The 16,030-nt window shown below is 36.2% G+C and overlaps 1 protein-coding gene across 1 annotated transcript in view; it reads left to right on the top strand.

Annotated features, from left to right (window-relative positions):
- The first annotated feature begins 1,020 nt into the window (after window positions 1-1,020).
- POLR1B (RNA polymerase I subunit B) overlaps window positions 1,021-16,030 on the top strand; it is a 28,148-nt gene continuing 13,138 nt past the window's right edge. The window contains exons 1-8 of the mRNA XM_039324519.1: window positions 1,021-1,268; window positions 2,282-2,449; window positions 3,304-3,450; window positions 3,939-4,071; window positions 5,322-5,458; window positions 6,004-6,227; window positions 12,753-12,924; window positions 14,730-14,901. Coding sequence (XP_039180453.1) covers window positions 1,092-1,268; window positions 2,282-2,449; window positions 3,304-3,450; window positions 3,939-4,071; window positions 5,322-5,458; window positions 6,004-6,227; window positions 12,753-12,924; window positions 14,730-14,901 — 1,330 coding nt within the window. The 5' untranslated portion in view covers window positions 1,021-1,091. The remainder of the gene's footprint in view (window positions 1,269-2,281; window positions 2,450-3,303; window positions 3,451-3,938; window positions 4,072-5,321; window positions 5,459-6,003; window positions 6,228-12,752; window positions 12,925-14,729; window positions 14,902-16,030) is intronic.

Below are 16,030 nucleotides of genomic sequence, written 5' to 3'. Positions count from 1 at the left end.
TATATATATTTACATTGCCGTTTTTTGTGAGTTTTGTGTTTGTACTTTTTCTTTTCTACATTTATACCCATCATACTGTTCCCTTTCAGGGTAAGAAACATTATGTAGACACAGAAAAGGAGTAAGACAAAAAAACTGAACATATGAGGCAAGAAAAAGAAAATATAGCTACAACTACCACCATCCAATGCCTTTCTATCTTACCAATTCTGCAAGTTTTCTTTGCAGCCACATCCCATTTAATTACTTTATTCTATACCTGACTAGGTGTCCTATGACTTTCTTAAATTTTGAAATGCATGTTTTTTTCCACTACATTTTTTTTAGTAAAATATTGGACCAGTTTTTATTTTGCCCTGAAGACAAATCAGGTTTCCCTATAGTGGTAAAAGCTTTTTTTTTTTTTTTTTTTGGTGCTACCTGGGTGCTCTCCAGTGATGCTGTCAAAACAGAAGCACCATTTTCTGCTACTCCAAGCAGGAAACATAGTCAGGTTGGCCTAAAATATGCATTTTACAGTTAAAAAAACAGAAGAAAACCTCTTCCCTTTCCCTTCATATTGTGCCATTACAAATTTAAAGTATTAACGTTCAGCTGTCAGAAAAGTGTCCTTCGTTATATTACTAATTCACGTCGTAATTTAATATACTACTGTATATGTGAGTACCCTCCACCTCTATTATTTGAAAAGTTGCGCCAATGCAAATTAAGTATAAAGATTTGACTGCTGATTTCCCACCCCCTTGCTAAATTGTATTTTCTGCACCATAGAAGCTGATTTTCTGAAAATTTAGCATCCCCATAGTTTTTTATACTTTGCATTAGACGTTCAACTAAAAGTAAAGAATCTGGCACCAAATCCAATTCTGCGGCAGCAAAGACGGAGTCTTACGAATCATTTCCCGTCTTAGGGAGAAAGAAAGGGTGAGCGCATTGCACCCTGGGAGCAGAAGGCTCTTCTCGCTTGCTTGGACCCTACTAACTACAAGTCCCAGCAAGCTTTGGGGCAAAGGAGGGAAGGAAGGTAAAGATGCCTATGCCTGTCTTCCGGTAAGGGGAAAATTCACATGTTTGTTCGCACGTGAAAAAGTATGGATGCTGCGGGTAAATGGAGGAGTTTGCCCAGCGGTCCCAGCCTTAAGCATCTTACGGCGCCGGACTACGGCCTGCCCAGAGAGCAACAGCGGCCTGCCCTTCAGGATATTGCACGGGCTCATATTGAGTCGTTCAATTATGCTATAAGCGAAGGACTGAGCCGTGCCGTGCAGGTAAGGAAGTTGGAAAGAAAGATTAAAAAAAAAAAACACATTGCTGCGAGGTGGGGAGCGGATTAAGGGTTGGGGGAATCGAAAAAGAACCGGGATGGAAAAATAATATAAAAGTGAAGCTTTTCATTGTAGAGGAGGGTACCCCGCTCCTTTTGGAGATTTCCTCCTCAACAAATAAAAAAAAAAAGGCACTGTATGCGTTGCAGTATGTTTCATTGTATTTATCAGATCTCTTTTAACAGGCTGGTTGTAAATCAAAAATGGAGGGAAAGGAATTTTTGGTACAATTTATATCGTTTCTAGAAAAGTGCCATGCTAGAGTTTAACAGCCCCCAGCATGTTCTATTGCATTTTGTTCTTAAGGTTGGAAAAGGAGGTACAGTATGAAAAAAATGAGGAAAGGTGTTTTTTTTTGTAAATTCACACTTTCTTGTGTTTTTGTAAATTCGCATTTCTCTATTTATAAGACTCTATTCTTGTCTTATGTTTTTTCCTCTAATTTTTGGCTATTATATTGGTTAGCTCCAGCATAGAGATGTTTCTCCTCTAAGAACATATTTATCAGGTTTATAGTAGTGTATGGTAGATGTCACACAAATGAAATTTTCACCATTTCTTTTGTTTTTTAATCCCACTCTTCAGCTGAAAAAGGCTCTCACTTTGGCTTCCAAATTCTCATAATTTAAAAGACTTGAGACAAAGAAAAGGATAATGAGGGAAGAAGGAAAGAAAAGAAAGTATCACCACCAGCTCTTAATATAATAAGCTCACCTGTACCTGGCCTGTTAGACACAAGATTACAAATCGGGAAAGACCAAAAATGGGTAGTTTCTCTGCTTTGTTGCCTGACAGAATGGCTGCTGCTAGTTGACAATTTAAAAAGTGAAAAGCACCAGTGCACTGAAAACAATGTTGTTTGATAGCCACAAAAATATCTCTCCTGTCCAGGATAGATTTTTTTAAGATCCTTTCCAGTTCTAATTGACTTAAGATAAACTCTGCTCTTTTTTTAGGATATTCCTCCTTTGGAGTTTGTTTTTAAGAATGATCGAATTACTTTGGCCTTTTCAGGGGCCACAATCAGCCCTCCCATGGTACCAAAAGGGAGTATATGTAAAGAGCTGAAAGTTTATCCAGCAGAATGTCGAGCACGTAGAAGTACCTACCGTGGGAAACTGACTGTAAGTAGAAGAATAAAATAATACTTCCAAGTGTTTTAGAACTTTGTTTAAAGCATTGAACAAACATAGAAAGTTCAATTATAATGTTTTTCCCTTTTTGGAAATACTGGAATCTGAGGTCATCCAATTAAGTGAGGTAATGGCAGGTTCAGGAACTACTTGTGATTGCAAGATGTAATTATGATTGGTAATTTAAATGGGTGACACTAGTTTCTAGTGGACAGGTGTCAAACTCGCCACGTCACGTGACATGTTGCGATGTATCATGACTCTGCATTGCCGGCAATGGGGTGGGCACAGCTTCGGTATGATGAAACCAGCCCATGGGCCGGCAGTTTGACACCCCTGTTCTAGTAGAAAAAGAATGGTTCTACACCTGGTGTATTTAACATATAAGGCTGTTTAAAGGCTTTATGTCCAATAACATAAAGTGAAAGCATTTTGATTCTAAGTATATAATTTGTATATACCTTCTCTCTGATAGATAAGGTGTAAAGTTTTATACTATGGAACCTAATCATTTAAGATCCTATCTATATTCACAGACTTTCCATCTGCACTTCTAATTCTTTAGCCAGATTTCTGAACAATATTCCAATAACTGGTGTGTTAATAATAAGCATAAGTACCCTGTGGTAAGATGAGCGGCTAATAAATTTTATAAATAAATTGGGGTGTGCATTTGTGTGTGTAACATTTAAAAGTTTTATACATAGTATAGATAAATATTCTTTAGACATTTTTTGTTACAAGAGTTTTTTTTTTCTTTGAATAGAGATCCCAGTACTCCTTCAAAGTTATTTTGTTCATTTCCCCCCCCCCCTTAAAATTACTTTTTTTCCCCTCCTGTATAGGCTGATATCAGCTGGTCAGTGAATGGAATTCCTAAAGGAATTATTAAACAGACCCTTGGGAATATTCCAATTATGGTGAAATCTAAATTCTGTCATCTTCATAGCCTTTCTCCCAAAGCGCTTATCCAACATCATGAAGAAGAAGAGGTATTATTTAATTTGGCTGGTTTGTTTGTAAAGCAAAATATATCTTGTTATTTCAGTGGTTTTTAAACATCCATTTTAGAAGTACTTCTTTGAGATTTTTTTCCCCTTTGGGGAAATAAACATTTATTTTTTCTTAAATATATATAATTAGTATTTGATGATGATGGATTTCTTGAAGAGTTGTATCAGTTTTTAAAATGTAAAATCTAATGGTAATAATTCAACACTTTGAAAATACAAAAAAAAACCCCACAGGAACTTAAGCAAATATTGCAATAGATAATAATTTAGATTGCCTGCTTTTCTGTACTTAGTCTTGAGTATATTTAAAAAGATAGGGCTTGTGAAAAATAAAAGTTTCAAAAATTTCATTTCCCCCCAATTTTGTACTTCACTCAAAACTCTAGGTTCATCAGCTGAAATATTTGATTCTTTTTTGCCTAACAGCTTGGTTTATGATTAATTATCATTTCTTACACTTTGGGCAGGAAATGGGTGGTTATTTCATAATTAATGGAATAGAAAAGGTGATAAGAATGATGATTATGCCTCGGCGCAACTTTCCTCTTGCAATTATAAAACCAAAATGGAAATCTAGAGGCCCGGGCTACACACAATATGGTAACTTTTTACTTACATATTGTCTTTGTTCGCATCGTTTTACTATTTCTCTCAGTAGAAACTAGATATTTTAGATATGCTGTATTCTACAATTTTGTTTCTGATCTAATATGGTCTTTAATATTTTCTTTAGGACATTTTTTAATCTGAACTGTGAGAAAGTCTGATAAATATGCATTGTGATTGCGTAGTATTTATATAGTTTATATAGTTTTAAAGATTTAAACAACTCCAAGGTGAACAAATTATATTGTGACTTAGAGTATTCTTGACCTAGGCCATTGTGAGACAGAAGGACAATAAATGGGAGAAAATCATATTAAACTGTGTTTAACATTACATGATAATCTTAATTTAATTAAATGTGCTTTTCACCATATTCATTACTCATTCAGTCCTCATTCCTTGTTGGAGATTGATCCTTTCGATTGAAAATTCTAACATGCTCTTTATATTCAATCTCACACCAGTTGTGTTTGCCTTACGTAGTCCTTACGTACAACCACTCATTTAGCAACCATTCAAAGTTACAACAATGCTAAATGAGGGGCCCTCAAAGATTTCTTGGCATTACATGGTTTCCATTTGCAATTTTCACAAACAACTTCCCACAAGCAAAAGCAAAATGTTCCTGCTCCTGCTGTTTCTTTTCCCAGTGAGCCCCTGGGCAGCATGGGGATTTTATAATCTGTGGTGTTAGCCTGAAGCATCAGCCCACTCTCTGTATTGCCTGCCAGTAACTGACCAGCTTATCTGGGATCCAGTTTCATCATCTCTTCCCACATACTAGTCACATACAGGGTTTCCTGCCTGGGCAGGGGGTTGGACTAGATGACCTTTAAGGTCCCTTCCAATATTATTGTTGTTGTTGTTGTTACATGCAGCTCTTGCTTAAGAACCCACAGTTCTCACTTAAAACAATGGCAACAGGGACTGGCAGAATTACTGTCACAAAGTGATGTGATCATGTCATGGTGCTCTTTATAACCACATTGCTTAGTGGAGGAACTTCTGCTCCCAGTTACCATTGTAACATGAAGACTACCTGTACTTCTGCGTAGCAACTTGTTGCATTCAGCAAAAGAAAGGCCATGTATGCCTGCTGTCGAATGGCACAAGGCTGGCTAGGAATTCTGGGAAGCATACCTCTAGTACTGTACATTTGTAGGGCATAGGTTACCTGAATAAGGCAACTTTGATAGTAATATGAAACAGTAATATTAAGATGTGTTTGTTTTGATGGTGTTTAGGGGTCTCAGTGCACTGTGTTAGAGATGAACATACAGCTGTTAACATGACCTTACACTATCTTGATAGTGGCTCAGTGATGGTGAACTTCATCTATCAGAGGGAGCTATTCTTTATCCCGCTGGGGTTTCTCCTTAAGGTATGTCATTATATTTTGTTCTCAAGGAGGTATGATTTCAGAAGTATAAGATGTGGGACAATAACCTTGCTTGCAAAACCATAATAAGAATTAGTTCCATTCAGCTCAGCAGCAACATGAAACAATAAAGAACAGGCAGTCTTCTTTTCTTAGGAGGCACCATAGGGCCCTATTGTAGTGAACGTAGCTGGTGTAAATGGTTATTTACACACAGTAATTGTGACTTGGTTCAGTTGTAGAAATCAAATCCTGAATTGATTGACCATGTTAATACAACATGTGTATCTCAAAGACAGTTCAGTGGCAGAGAAACTATTTTTAGATATTACTGTCTGCAGAGATGGGGTTCTATTTTTGGAATGTTTTTGCCTTCTCCAAATCATTATGAAGCTACTGTTATCAAATTATATAATTATATAATACTATATAGAATACTATTGATTAAGAATATGAATATAATAACTTCAGTAAATGATTTTATGAATTCTTTATTAATCAAGCCCCAAAACATCTAAAAATTCCAACTTTTTATTTTTCTGCTCCAGGCATTGGTTGATTTCTCAGACTTTCAGATTTTCCAAGAACTGATTAAAGGGAAGGAAAATGATACTTTTTATAAGAACTGTGTCTCTCAAATGCTGAGGCTGGTCACAGAAGATGGCTGTGTGACACAGAAGCAAGTGCTGATCTTCTTGGGGCAGCGCTTCAGAGTAAAATTGAACCTTCCTGATTGGTACTCTAATGAACGTGTTGGAGACTTCCTTTTCAAGTACGTACAACTGATTAGGATCAGATTGAACCCGATGTGCATCTCAGAAAATTAACAATGTCCTAAGCATTTCCTAACTGAACCATAGTTTCTATATTACATGAAGTGTTGTCTTTTAATTTGAATCATCTAATGTATTGTGTTGAGTTCTCAGTGTCATGCTTCACCAAGAATATAAATTACGGTTGGAGGCCCTATGAGGACAGGGCCAGCTATATTTGGCCTGGAGGAATTAGATATGTTTGGCTTGAGAAGGATAGCTGCACAATAGTCATGACTGCATGGTTCATGTACATGAACAACTGTTTATCAAATTTCTACACTGCCCATCTCAGCTAAACAAACAGGGCAAATTTTTTATTTCCCTAAAATAAAGACTAAGGAAAATGTAATTGGTCTTTTGATTAAGAGAATTGCTATCTTAGAGTCATATGAGCGTTTTTTGTCAAATTGTCCAGGAGTAGGGTGAATCATTAAATTCAGAGTCAAATTCATCTTGGGTTAATAGTTTTTCTCTGTTATTTGCAGACAGTGTAGGTTTCAGTTGACCGCTAGAAGAAATTTCAGATAGTTCTTGACTTATGATCGCTTGTTTAACAATGGTCCATAATTACGATGGCCTCGGAAAGGATGCTTTACAGTCCATGAAGCACTTCCAGCCATGGTCACGTGATCATGATGTAAGTGCTTGGCAACCTGTTCTCACTTTGCATCCCACAATCATGAGGACCATTTGCAATTTTCTCTACTGGCATCCCCAGAAAGTCAGTGGGGAAGGTGGCAGGAAAGTTACAAGCTGCAGTTGCCTGCTGAGAGGACTTCCTCTTATCTCTGCGGGCTGGCTGAAAGAGCTGCCTCCCAAGGGGAGCTGAACTCCTTTGGCAGAATGCAGAAACCAAGCTGAAATCCTGAAGATTTCAGCTCCATTCTTGCACCCCCGCCAAAGGAGTTGCCTTCCATTCATGGACTTCCAAGGGTGAACCAGCCCCTGTGCAGGTTGTGTGAGAGTATCTCTCCACTCAAGGGCTTGAATTTCAGCAGTGAGGATTTTCAACTCCTGAGCAGAGTCTCCCAGAGTTTTCAACACCCTCCCCCCAAGGCACCCCGTACTCCTTACCTGGAACCTCATCACATAACAACCTGTGTGATTGTTGAACAACCACACCAGGAGTGGCAGGATTGCAGTTGTTGAACAAAGTAGTTATGTGGGCATTCAGATGATGTCTCGCATAGTAATCGTGTTGCTCAACAACTGAAATTCTGATCCCAGTTGTGGTCATAAGTCAAGAACTACCTGTTCTTGATAGAATTATGGAACAAAAGTGTTTGGAAATTCTCTCATTGATCCTTTTGTTTTTTAAGTACTTCTAAAACGTAGGCAGAGCCACCTATCAACAAAACACTACTACAAGCAAATTTATATTTATCTTTCCAGGGTTGTATAATAAGTCTCACGGCCTTATCTAATGGCAAAGAATTCATAGCTCTTGGTATATTGATATGTTTGAGATATTTTGACCATCAAATCTCATGAACCCTAGCCCGTGTTCCCAGAAGGAAAGCATTGTGGGATTTATAATCAAAATCTTCTGAAGGATGTTGGTTACTTTTTTCTACATTAATATACTGAATTTATGTTAGGATATCTATGGATTAGTTTTTTCTTAAACCACATTGAATAACAGGGTAGACAGTGAATGCTGCTTGACTGGGAAGATGGTTAAGGAAATTCAGAGGGTGATTTTGTTCTTTTTTTTTTTTTTTTTTTTTTTTATTGAAAGTTTTATAAATTTTACAAAAAAGGAAAAATAATACAAAACAAGAGGCAACATATACAGAAAAATAAAACTAAACAATACATATATTAAATAAAAAAAAAAAACCCCATCCCCCAGCCCTCCCAAAAAAAAAAAAAAAAACCTCCCTTCCCCCCCCCTGAGCTTCCCAGAGCAGAATATAGGCTTAAAAAATAAAAATAAAAATTAAATTAAAAACTTTATATTTATATATATAAAAAATTATCTATAATATATATGAAAATAAAACTTATGAAAAAACTATATAATATTTTTGTATACCCAATCTAAATTGTATAAATTTTATCCATTTATCCCAAACAGCAAAAAACTTCTCTTGCGTTTGTTGCTTTAAGAAAGCCGAAATCTTTGCCATTTCTGCCAGATAAGCTACTTTAAGAAACCATTCCTGCAATGTAGGCAAAGATTCCTTCTTCCAGTATTGTCCTACTAACAGCCTAGCGGCTGTGATCAAGTTTAACATCAATACAACCTCCTTTGTATCACAATCTGTAACAATACCTAACAAAAATAATTGCGGAGTAAATTTTACCCTCCTTCTAAAAATTCTCTGGATATTCCACCATATTTTAATCCAAAATGCTTTTATCTCTCTGCATGACCACCAAATATGATAATAAGGAAGCCTCCTTATAACCACATCTCCAACATTTGGGTTGCACGTCAGGATACATATAAGACATTTTTTGTGGATCAAGGTGCCATCTATAAAACATTTTATAAAAATTCTCCCTTAAGTTCTGTGCTTGAGTAAATTTGACATTTCTCACCCAAATAGTTTCCCAGGTGTCCAATGAAACTGGCTCACCAAAATTCTGCGCCCATCTAATCATACAATCTTTAATTAGTTCCGTTTCTGAGTCCAATTCAACTAAAACCCCATAAATTCTCTTAATGTGGGTTTGTCTTTGATCCTTCAGTTGCTTAATAAGATTTTCATCTTCTCTAAGAAAACCCACCTTACAATCCATCTTCCATCTATCTAATAGTTGCCTATATTGGAACCAAGAATAAGTAAAATTTTCTTGTGCTAACTCTTCCCGTGATTTTAATTGCCAGTTTTGTCCATCCCATTTAAGTAACTGTCTATAAGACACCATATCCATTTTAACCCCTCTTTTTATTCCTTCTATCGCATGCCAAGGTATAGCCCATAATGGTACTTTAAAATCACTTTTATAATATTTTCTCCAAATCCTAAGTAAAGAAATTCTTAAAATATGAGATTTAAAAGCCCAATCTATTTTTTTATTAAATATTAAATAGGCATGCCACCCATAAAGTAAATCCCATCCCTCTAAGTAAAGTATCTCAGAATTTGTCAAATTTACCCAATCACTAATTAATGTTAAAACCACCGCATCATAATATAATTTCAAATTTGGTACCTTAAGTCCACCCCTCTCACGGAAGTCTTGCATAATTTTAAACTTAACCCTTGGTTTTTTCCCTGCCCAAATAAATTTGTTGAGACCCTTCTGCCACTCATTTAAATTAATCTCATTTTTCAAAATTGGTAACATTTGAAACAAAAAAAGAAACTTGGGTAGAATATTCATTTTTATCACTGCAATTCTTCCCATGAGGGATAATTGCAACTTTTCCCAATTCTTCAAGTCCTTCTGTACCCTGACCCACAACCTTTCATAATTATTTTTAAATAATTTTGCATTAGAAACAGACAGCATCACCCCCAAATATTTTACCTTATTAACAATCTCAAAACCCGTCAAGTTGACCAAAATCTGCTTCTCCTGACTCGACATATTTTTAGGTAAAATTTTAGTCTTATTTACGTTAATCTTAAAACCCGAGACCAAACCATAATGATGAATCAACTGTAATAAGTTTACTACAGAATAATCAGGTTGCGACAAAGTAACAACCAAGTCATCCGCAAAAGCTCTCAACTTATATTCTTTTTTATTAACATATATTCCTTTAATTTCCTGAGACTCTCGAATTTTGATCAATAATATTTCCAATGTTAAAACAAACAACAATGGCGATAAAGGACACCCCTGTCTAGTACCTTTCTCTATTGTAAAAACCTCCGACAAACCTCCATTAACAATAAGTTGTGCCGTTTGTTTTTGATATATTACCGTAAGGGCTTGTAATATCTTTTCACCAAAATTCATTTCTTCCATTACTCTTAACATAAAATGCCAATTCAATTGATCAAATGCTTTTTCAGCATCTAAAAATATGAGCCCTGCAGGAACTTGGTTGTTCTTGTCTAAATATTCTAGTAAATTAATAATTTGTCTGACATTATTTTTCATATACCTTCCTGTTATAAATCCTGATTGATCTTTATGCACAAGATGATGCACCACCCTCATAAGCCTATTTACCAAAATTTTTACAAATATCTTATAATCCACATTTAAAAGAGATATAGGCCTGTAATTTTTTGGTAGGGTAAGATCTTGATCCTCCTTTGGAATCAATGATATAAAAGCACTACGCCATGAAGGAGGAATCTCTAAACCCTGTAAAATACCATTAAAAAGATCATGTAATGGTTGGATCATCTCCTCTATTAGAACTTTGTAATAAACAGCTGTTAACCCATCCGTACCCGGTGCTTTCCCTAATTTCAATTGTTGAATTGCTGAGGTAATTTCCTCCTTAGTAATTAAACCATTAATTTCATATTTCTGATCCTCAGTCAGTTTAGGAAAACTTGCCTCAGCTAAATATTTATTTATATCTAGCATTTGTATATTAGTAGATTTATATAGGTTTTGATAATAATCCAAAAAAGATTTTTTAATCAATTCCTTCTGAGAAACTAATTTACCCTTATAGTTTATTTTCTCTATTATTCTTTGTCTCTGTTTCTTTCTTAATTGATAAGCCAACCATCTCCCAGGCTTATTGGCATTACAAAATGTATTTTGTTTCATAAATAATAAGTTGGTTGCAGCTTGGTCTGCTATCAACATATTAAATTGTGACCTTAATAACTTTACAGATTCTTTAATACTCTCATCAGAAGGATTTAAAATCAAAGCCCTTTCTTTTAATTTAATTTCATCTTCAAGTTCTCTACGTTTCTGAATCTGATTTCGCTTATAAAAATTATTCATTTTTATCAAAACACCGCGCATAAATGCTTTACCTGCATCCCATACCATTGACATTGAAGTCCCCTTATACATATTCAAAGCAAAATAGTCCTTTAAACACTCCTTTAGTTTTTGAACATTCTTTTCTTGTCTAAACAAATTTTCATTAACTCTCCAGGATCTTCTTTCCTCTTTCTCTTGAATCAGCTCCATCCAAACTGGACTATGATCCGTCAGTGATCTAGGAAAAATCTTTACATTCTTTACTTTATTATACAAGTCCGTGGTAATCAAGAAAAAGTCAATTCTTGAAAAAGATTGGTGTCTATCAGAAAAAAAAGTAAAGTCTCTCTCCTCTTGATTACGTTCCCGCCAATAATCCCTTAATTCCCAGTCTTCTTTCATGTCAAAAAAGGCTTTAGGTAGCCTTGCTTGTTTAAGAAAAGGAGAGGAACCTTTCTTATCCCTTAGTGTATCTAAGACACCATTCCAATCACCCATTAATACCACTGATCTATAATCAAGCAAAGTTATTTTTTGATGTAACTGTTTATAAAATTGTTCCTGTTGTTGATTTGGAGCGTAAAGTCCAACTATAAGTACTTTCTTACCATATATACCAAGTTCAATCATCACATATCTCCCCTGGGGATCTGATTCTACCAGACAAGCTGGTAGGTTTTGTTTAACATATATAACAACTCCCCCTTTCTTCCCAGGAGCAGGAGATATAAAATGAGATCCCAAACGAGCATTAACTAAATATTTCTGGTCTTTAAGTAAAATATGAGTTTCCTGTAGACAAATAACATCATTGGTATGTTGCTTCAAATAATAAAAGATTTTTTTCCGTTTCTGAGGAGAATTCAATCCATTAACATTCCAGGTCAAAAACTTTGCCATCTCCCTTGGCACGCAGCCTGGAGAAGACACCATCAAAATCTGACAGAGCTGCGTGTGTTGCATAACTCTTGGGTCTTGCTCCTCCCACCGGCGGTGAAGCACTTCCAGGAGAACTCTCTTTGGGCTCTTTTTTACGTTGCTCCTTCTCTTTACGCTTATAGGCTGCACGAGTCATCCTCTGCTCTTTAGCCTCCGTCTGGCGTTGCTTTGCCGCTTCTATCATCCCTGCGGAAACCAAATCTAATGCCTCAGATTGCTGCTCAGCTTCCTTACCACTCAAAGATTTCCGACCAGATGAAGTTGAGCCTGCACCCAGGACCGAAGTATAAAAATCTCTAGCTTTATCAACTGTGTTCAATCTGTAGCGTGTCCCAGCATGGCTCAAAACAATACCCATCGGAATTTCCCATCTAAATGGCATCGATCTAGCTTTAAGCTCATTGGTTAAGAAAGCAAAGTCTTTTCTACTTCTTAAAATTTTGGATGGGATTTCCTTTAGAATGATGACATCTTGGGTGGCAATCTGAAATCTTTTGTTGTAAAAGGCTTGTATAATCTCATTCCGCAGGGACTTCTTTGTAAAGTAAATCACCACATCTCTAGGCAAATTCTTCTGCTTAGCAATCCAGGAGTTGAGTCTATAAATTTTTTCCACTTCTCTCTGTAATTCTCCTTTATCCATATCCAAGGCCAGCGCAGGGTGATTTTGTTCTTATTAATTGTTCCTACAGCCAGTGCATCTGCATACATTTGAAAACGAAAGCTGAGAAATTCTACTTGCTTTGTCTCATGACGCGAAAGCTTTTTACTTTAGCCAAAGAGGGTTGCATGGAGGACAATCCTGACAGCTTAATGAATCAAGAAGTGTTGACCCCAGGACAACTTTACCTCATGTTTTTAAAGGTAATGCTTTTACATTTGTCCCCTCTTCCCTTCTTTTCCCTCCCAACATGGTTATGCACACATGTTCACACTGTGTACAGACAGACTTCCAGTGCTGGATTCATATAATGTGTTCAGCCATAATGTGATTTTAGGATTATCTGCCTGAACTACCATTTTCATTTGTAAACTATTATTTACCATAGGTCAGGAATTAGCCTTTTGATCTTTTGAAGAGTTGCATGCCATCTGGTAAGGTGACAGTCTCAGGGGCATGGCTGAAACTTCTGAGCCTCTTGATTATCAAATTTTGAGTAGTATAGAGTTTGGAATGGGAGTGGGAGGCCTTCGGGGAATAAATCACTCCCATTCCTGTCCTTAAAATCTGAAAATCATGCTACTAAAATTCTTGTCAATTTGAATATATAATCTTGGTCTATAAATGGAATGTTGGGTAGCTGCAGGTTGGCACTCCTGGTTTAGGGTTTCATGTATGATTCCAGCCATTGTTTTCCATGTAATAATTACCCAATATCTGTTGTGGTGAGACACATGGAAATACCCTTTTTCTGATTCCAGTGTTGTATCTTCAGTCTCTACCTAGGCTTAATAAAATATGAGCATGCTTAGTTTCCTTGGATAAAATGGTTACAAATTGGATCAGTCTTCAGTAAGAATAGTGGCCTCTTATACCTCTTATGCCGAGGGGGCGCAGCAGTTAGAGTGCAGTACTGCAGGCCACTTTAGCTGACTGTGTTCAGCAGGTCAATGGTTCAAATCTCACAGGCTCAAGGTTGACTCAGCCTTCCATCCTTCCAAGGTAGGTAAAATGAGGACCCAGATTGTTGGGGGCAATGTAAATATATATATACATTGCTTACTCGTGTACACCGCTTAGAGAGTGCTTGCACTTAAAGCAGTACATAAGTCTCATAAATAAATAAATAAACAATAGCACAAAGAGGGAGCCTGGTTATTTGACTATTTTCATAGATTCTTCATCTGTCAGTCTATGTTTGTGCTAATTTTGGATGGCTCTCCTGCGTATTTCTCATTTTTACAGAGGAAAGTCCATATTACTCCTGCAAACAATCTGAATTCACAAGGAGGCTAAATATCAAAATCAGAGACACTGATTGCAGTGTTGCAGGAATGGCATTTATATTGGATGACTCAAGGATTTTTTTCACTAGTATAGATACTTCTGATTTGTAAAACAGCAGGAGAGTTCCTAATATTTCAGCGACTTTGTTTCAAATGGGCACCACATTTCTTTAAAACGATATGACATATGTCACCATCTACATTTTCCTTAACATTGGTTGGATCAAGTCTAGAAGCTGTCAACATATAGATTCTTTCTGAAAGCTGAAACCTTTCCTTTTTATATAAGGAGCTGTGATCAAGAGGTGTGATGAATTCATGGCTTTGTATTACATTGTTCCAACTCCATCCTTGCCTTGTGGCAAATCCCAATGATGTTTTGTCTATAGCATTAAGTCATGGAGTAAATTGCCAGAAGCTAGTGACAAAAAGGGCATCATCTGACGAAGTTGAGCATCCAAGAAAGTTGAGTTTCAGAATCTTACAAATGGCTGTTTGGGTTCAAAGTATGTGTTGACCCTCCATTTAAAATACAGTGACTAAATTACTATTAATAGACTATTTAACATTTTCTTAATTTACCTAACACCTTTTACAGTCTAGTCTTAAATGTCTATAAATCAAACTTACTGAAATTACCATTTACTTGGATATACTTCATATGGTAACATAGAAGGTGTTTGTTTTAAAGCCCCTCTATCATACTTTCATCCTTCTTTCAGGAGAAGATGGAAACTTGGCTACACTCAGTTAAACTAGCATTAGATAAGAAAGCTCAGAAGTCAAATATAACAATTACTTCAGAAAACATGATAAAGATTCTTGGCATGGGAGTAGATCTCACCCGGATGCTTGAATATCTCCTGGCAACTGGTAACCTGCGCTCAAAGTCAGGTAGGATTGTCTGCAATTTAATTATGCATCTGGCTTTGTTTCTGACTAAATTGGTACAACCTTATACTCCTAAAGGGCCTTGAAATATTTAAATGAATTATTGAATAATGTTAGATGTGCTATTCAAGTCCAGATTTTTATGAAAAAGCATTTTCAAAAAATAATGACTTTTTTGTGTAATGTATACTGTGCTGGATCTCTCCTGTTTGAATCTAATAGCAATCATAGTTCATAAAAGAGCTATACTGAATTTTTAATTTCATTTCTCCATTTGAACCAGTGATACAAATTGCAAAATTGTCAAAAATTTCCAGCTCAGCAGACATACTGCTAGATCTTACCCGATAATGTATTAGGGATATATTGCACATATCCACACTTACTGGTGTCTTCTTAAAAGACCATATTTTCCTGGTTTTGTATTGATTGGTTATATGCCATTAAGTAGGTGTTTACTCTTAGAAACCACAAAGTAGCTGCATAATCCCAGGAAAATACTTGTTTCAGTTAAGAAGGTGCATGGCTTCTGTGCACTACCAGGAAAAGTTGCAATTTCCTGAAGAAAGCAATTTTGGCTTCCTGTATGAAGTACATATATTCCTTGGGTCTTTGTGAATCTTTTAGCAAGTTCTCTATAGGTATTTTTGGGCAGATCATAAGCAAAACCTAGTCAGCTTCTTCATATGTGCCACTAAATCTTAATATGGCTTAATGGCACAGAGATAGTGTGCCTGGTTCTTCCCATGAGTAACTGCAGCCAGCATGGTATGAAGAGCAGACATGTCAAACTCGTGACGTCATGTGACGTCGCGCAATATATCAGGGCAGTTTTGCCATTGCCGGCACTGGAGCGGCTTCCATGTGACATGTCCGGCCTGTAGGCTGGCAGTTTGACACCCCTGTTCTAAAGCATTGTAAGTGGGTAGTTTTTTGTGATGAGATTTCCATGTTGGCTAGCTTTTCTCACTCTAAAAACATCTAGAAAAACCAATTCAGATAATTCAAAATAAGAATTAAAAAAAACCATTCAGATCTGTATGTGCATGATATATCACAACTCTTTAAATTTATTTTTATATGGATTTGTATGTAAATTGTAAAGTTTTTTTGCTTTTAAACCACCCAGAAT

Source organism: Crotalus tigris, unplaced genomic scaffold (assembly GCF_016545835.1).
Source record: "Crotalus tigris isolate CLP2741 ecotype Arizona unplaced genomic scaffold, ASM1654583v1 scf7180000024302.2721777, whole genome shotgun sequence".
Lineage (NCBI taxonomy): Eukaryota > Metazoa > Chordata > Lepidosauria > Squamata > Viperidae > Crotalus > Crotalus tigris.
The sequence above is the reverse complement of the archived record's forward strand: the minus strand, read 5'-3'. Positions and strand labels throughout refer to the sequence as shown.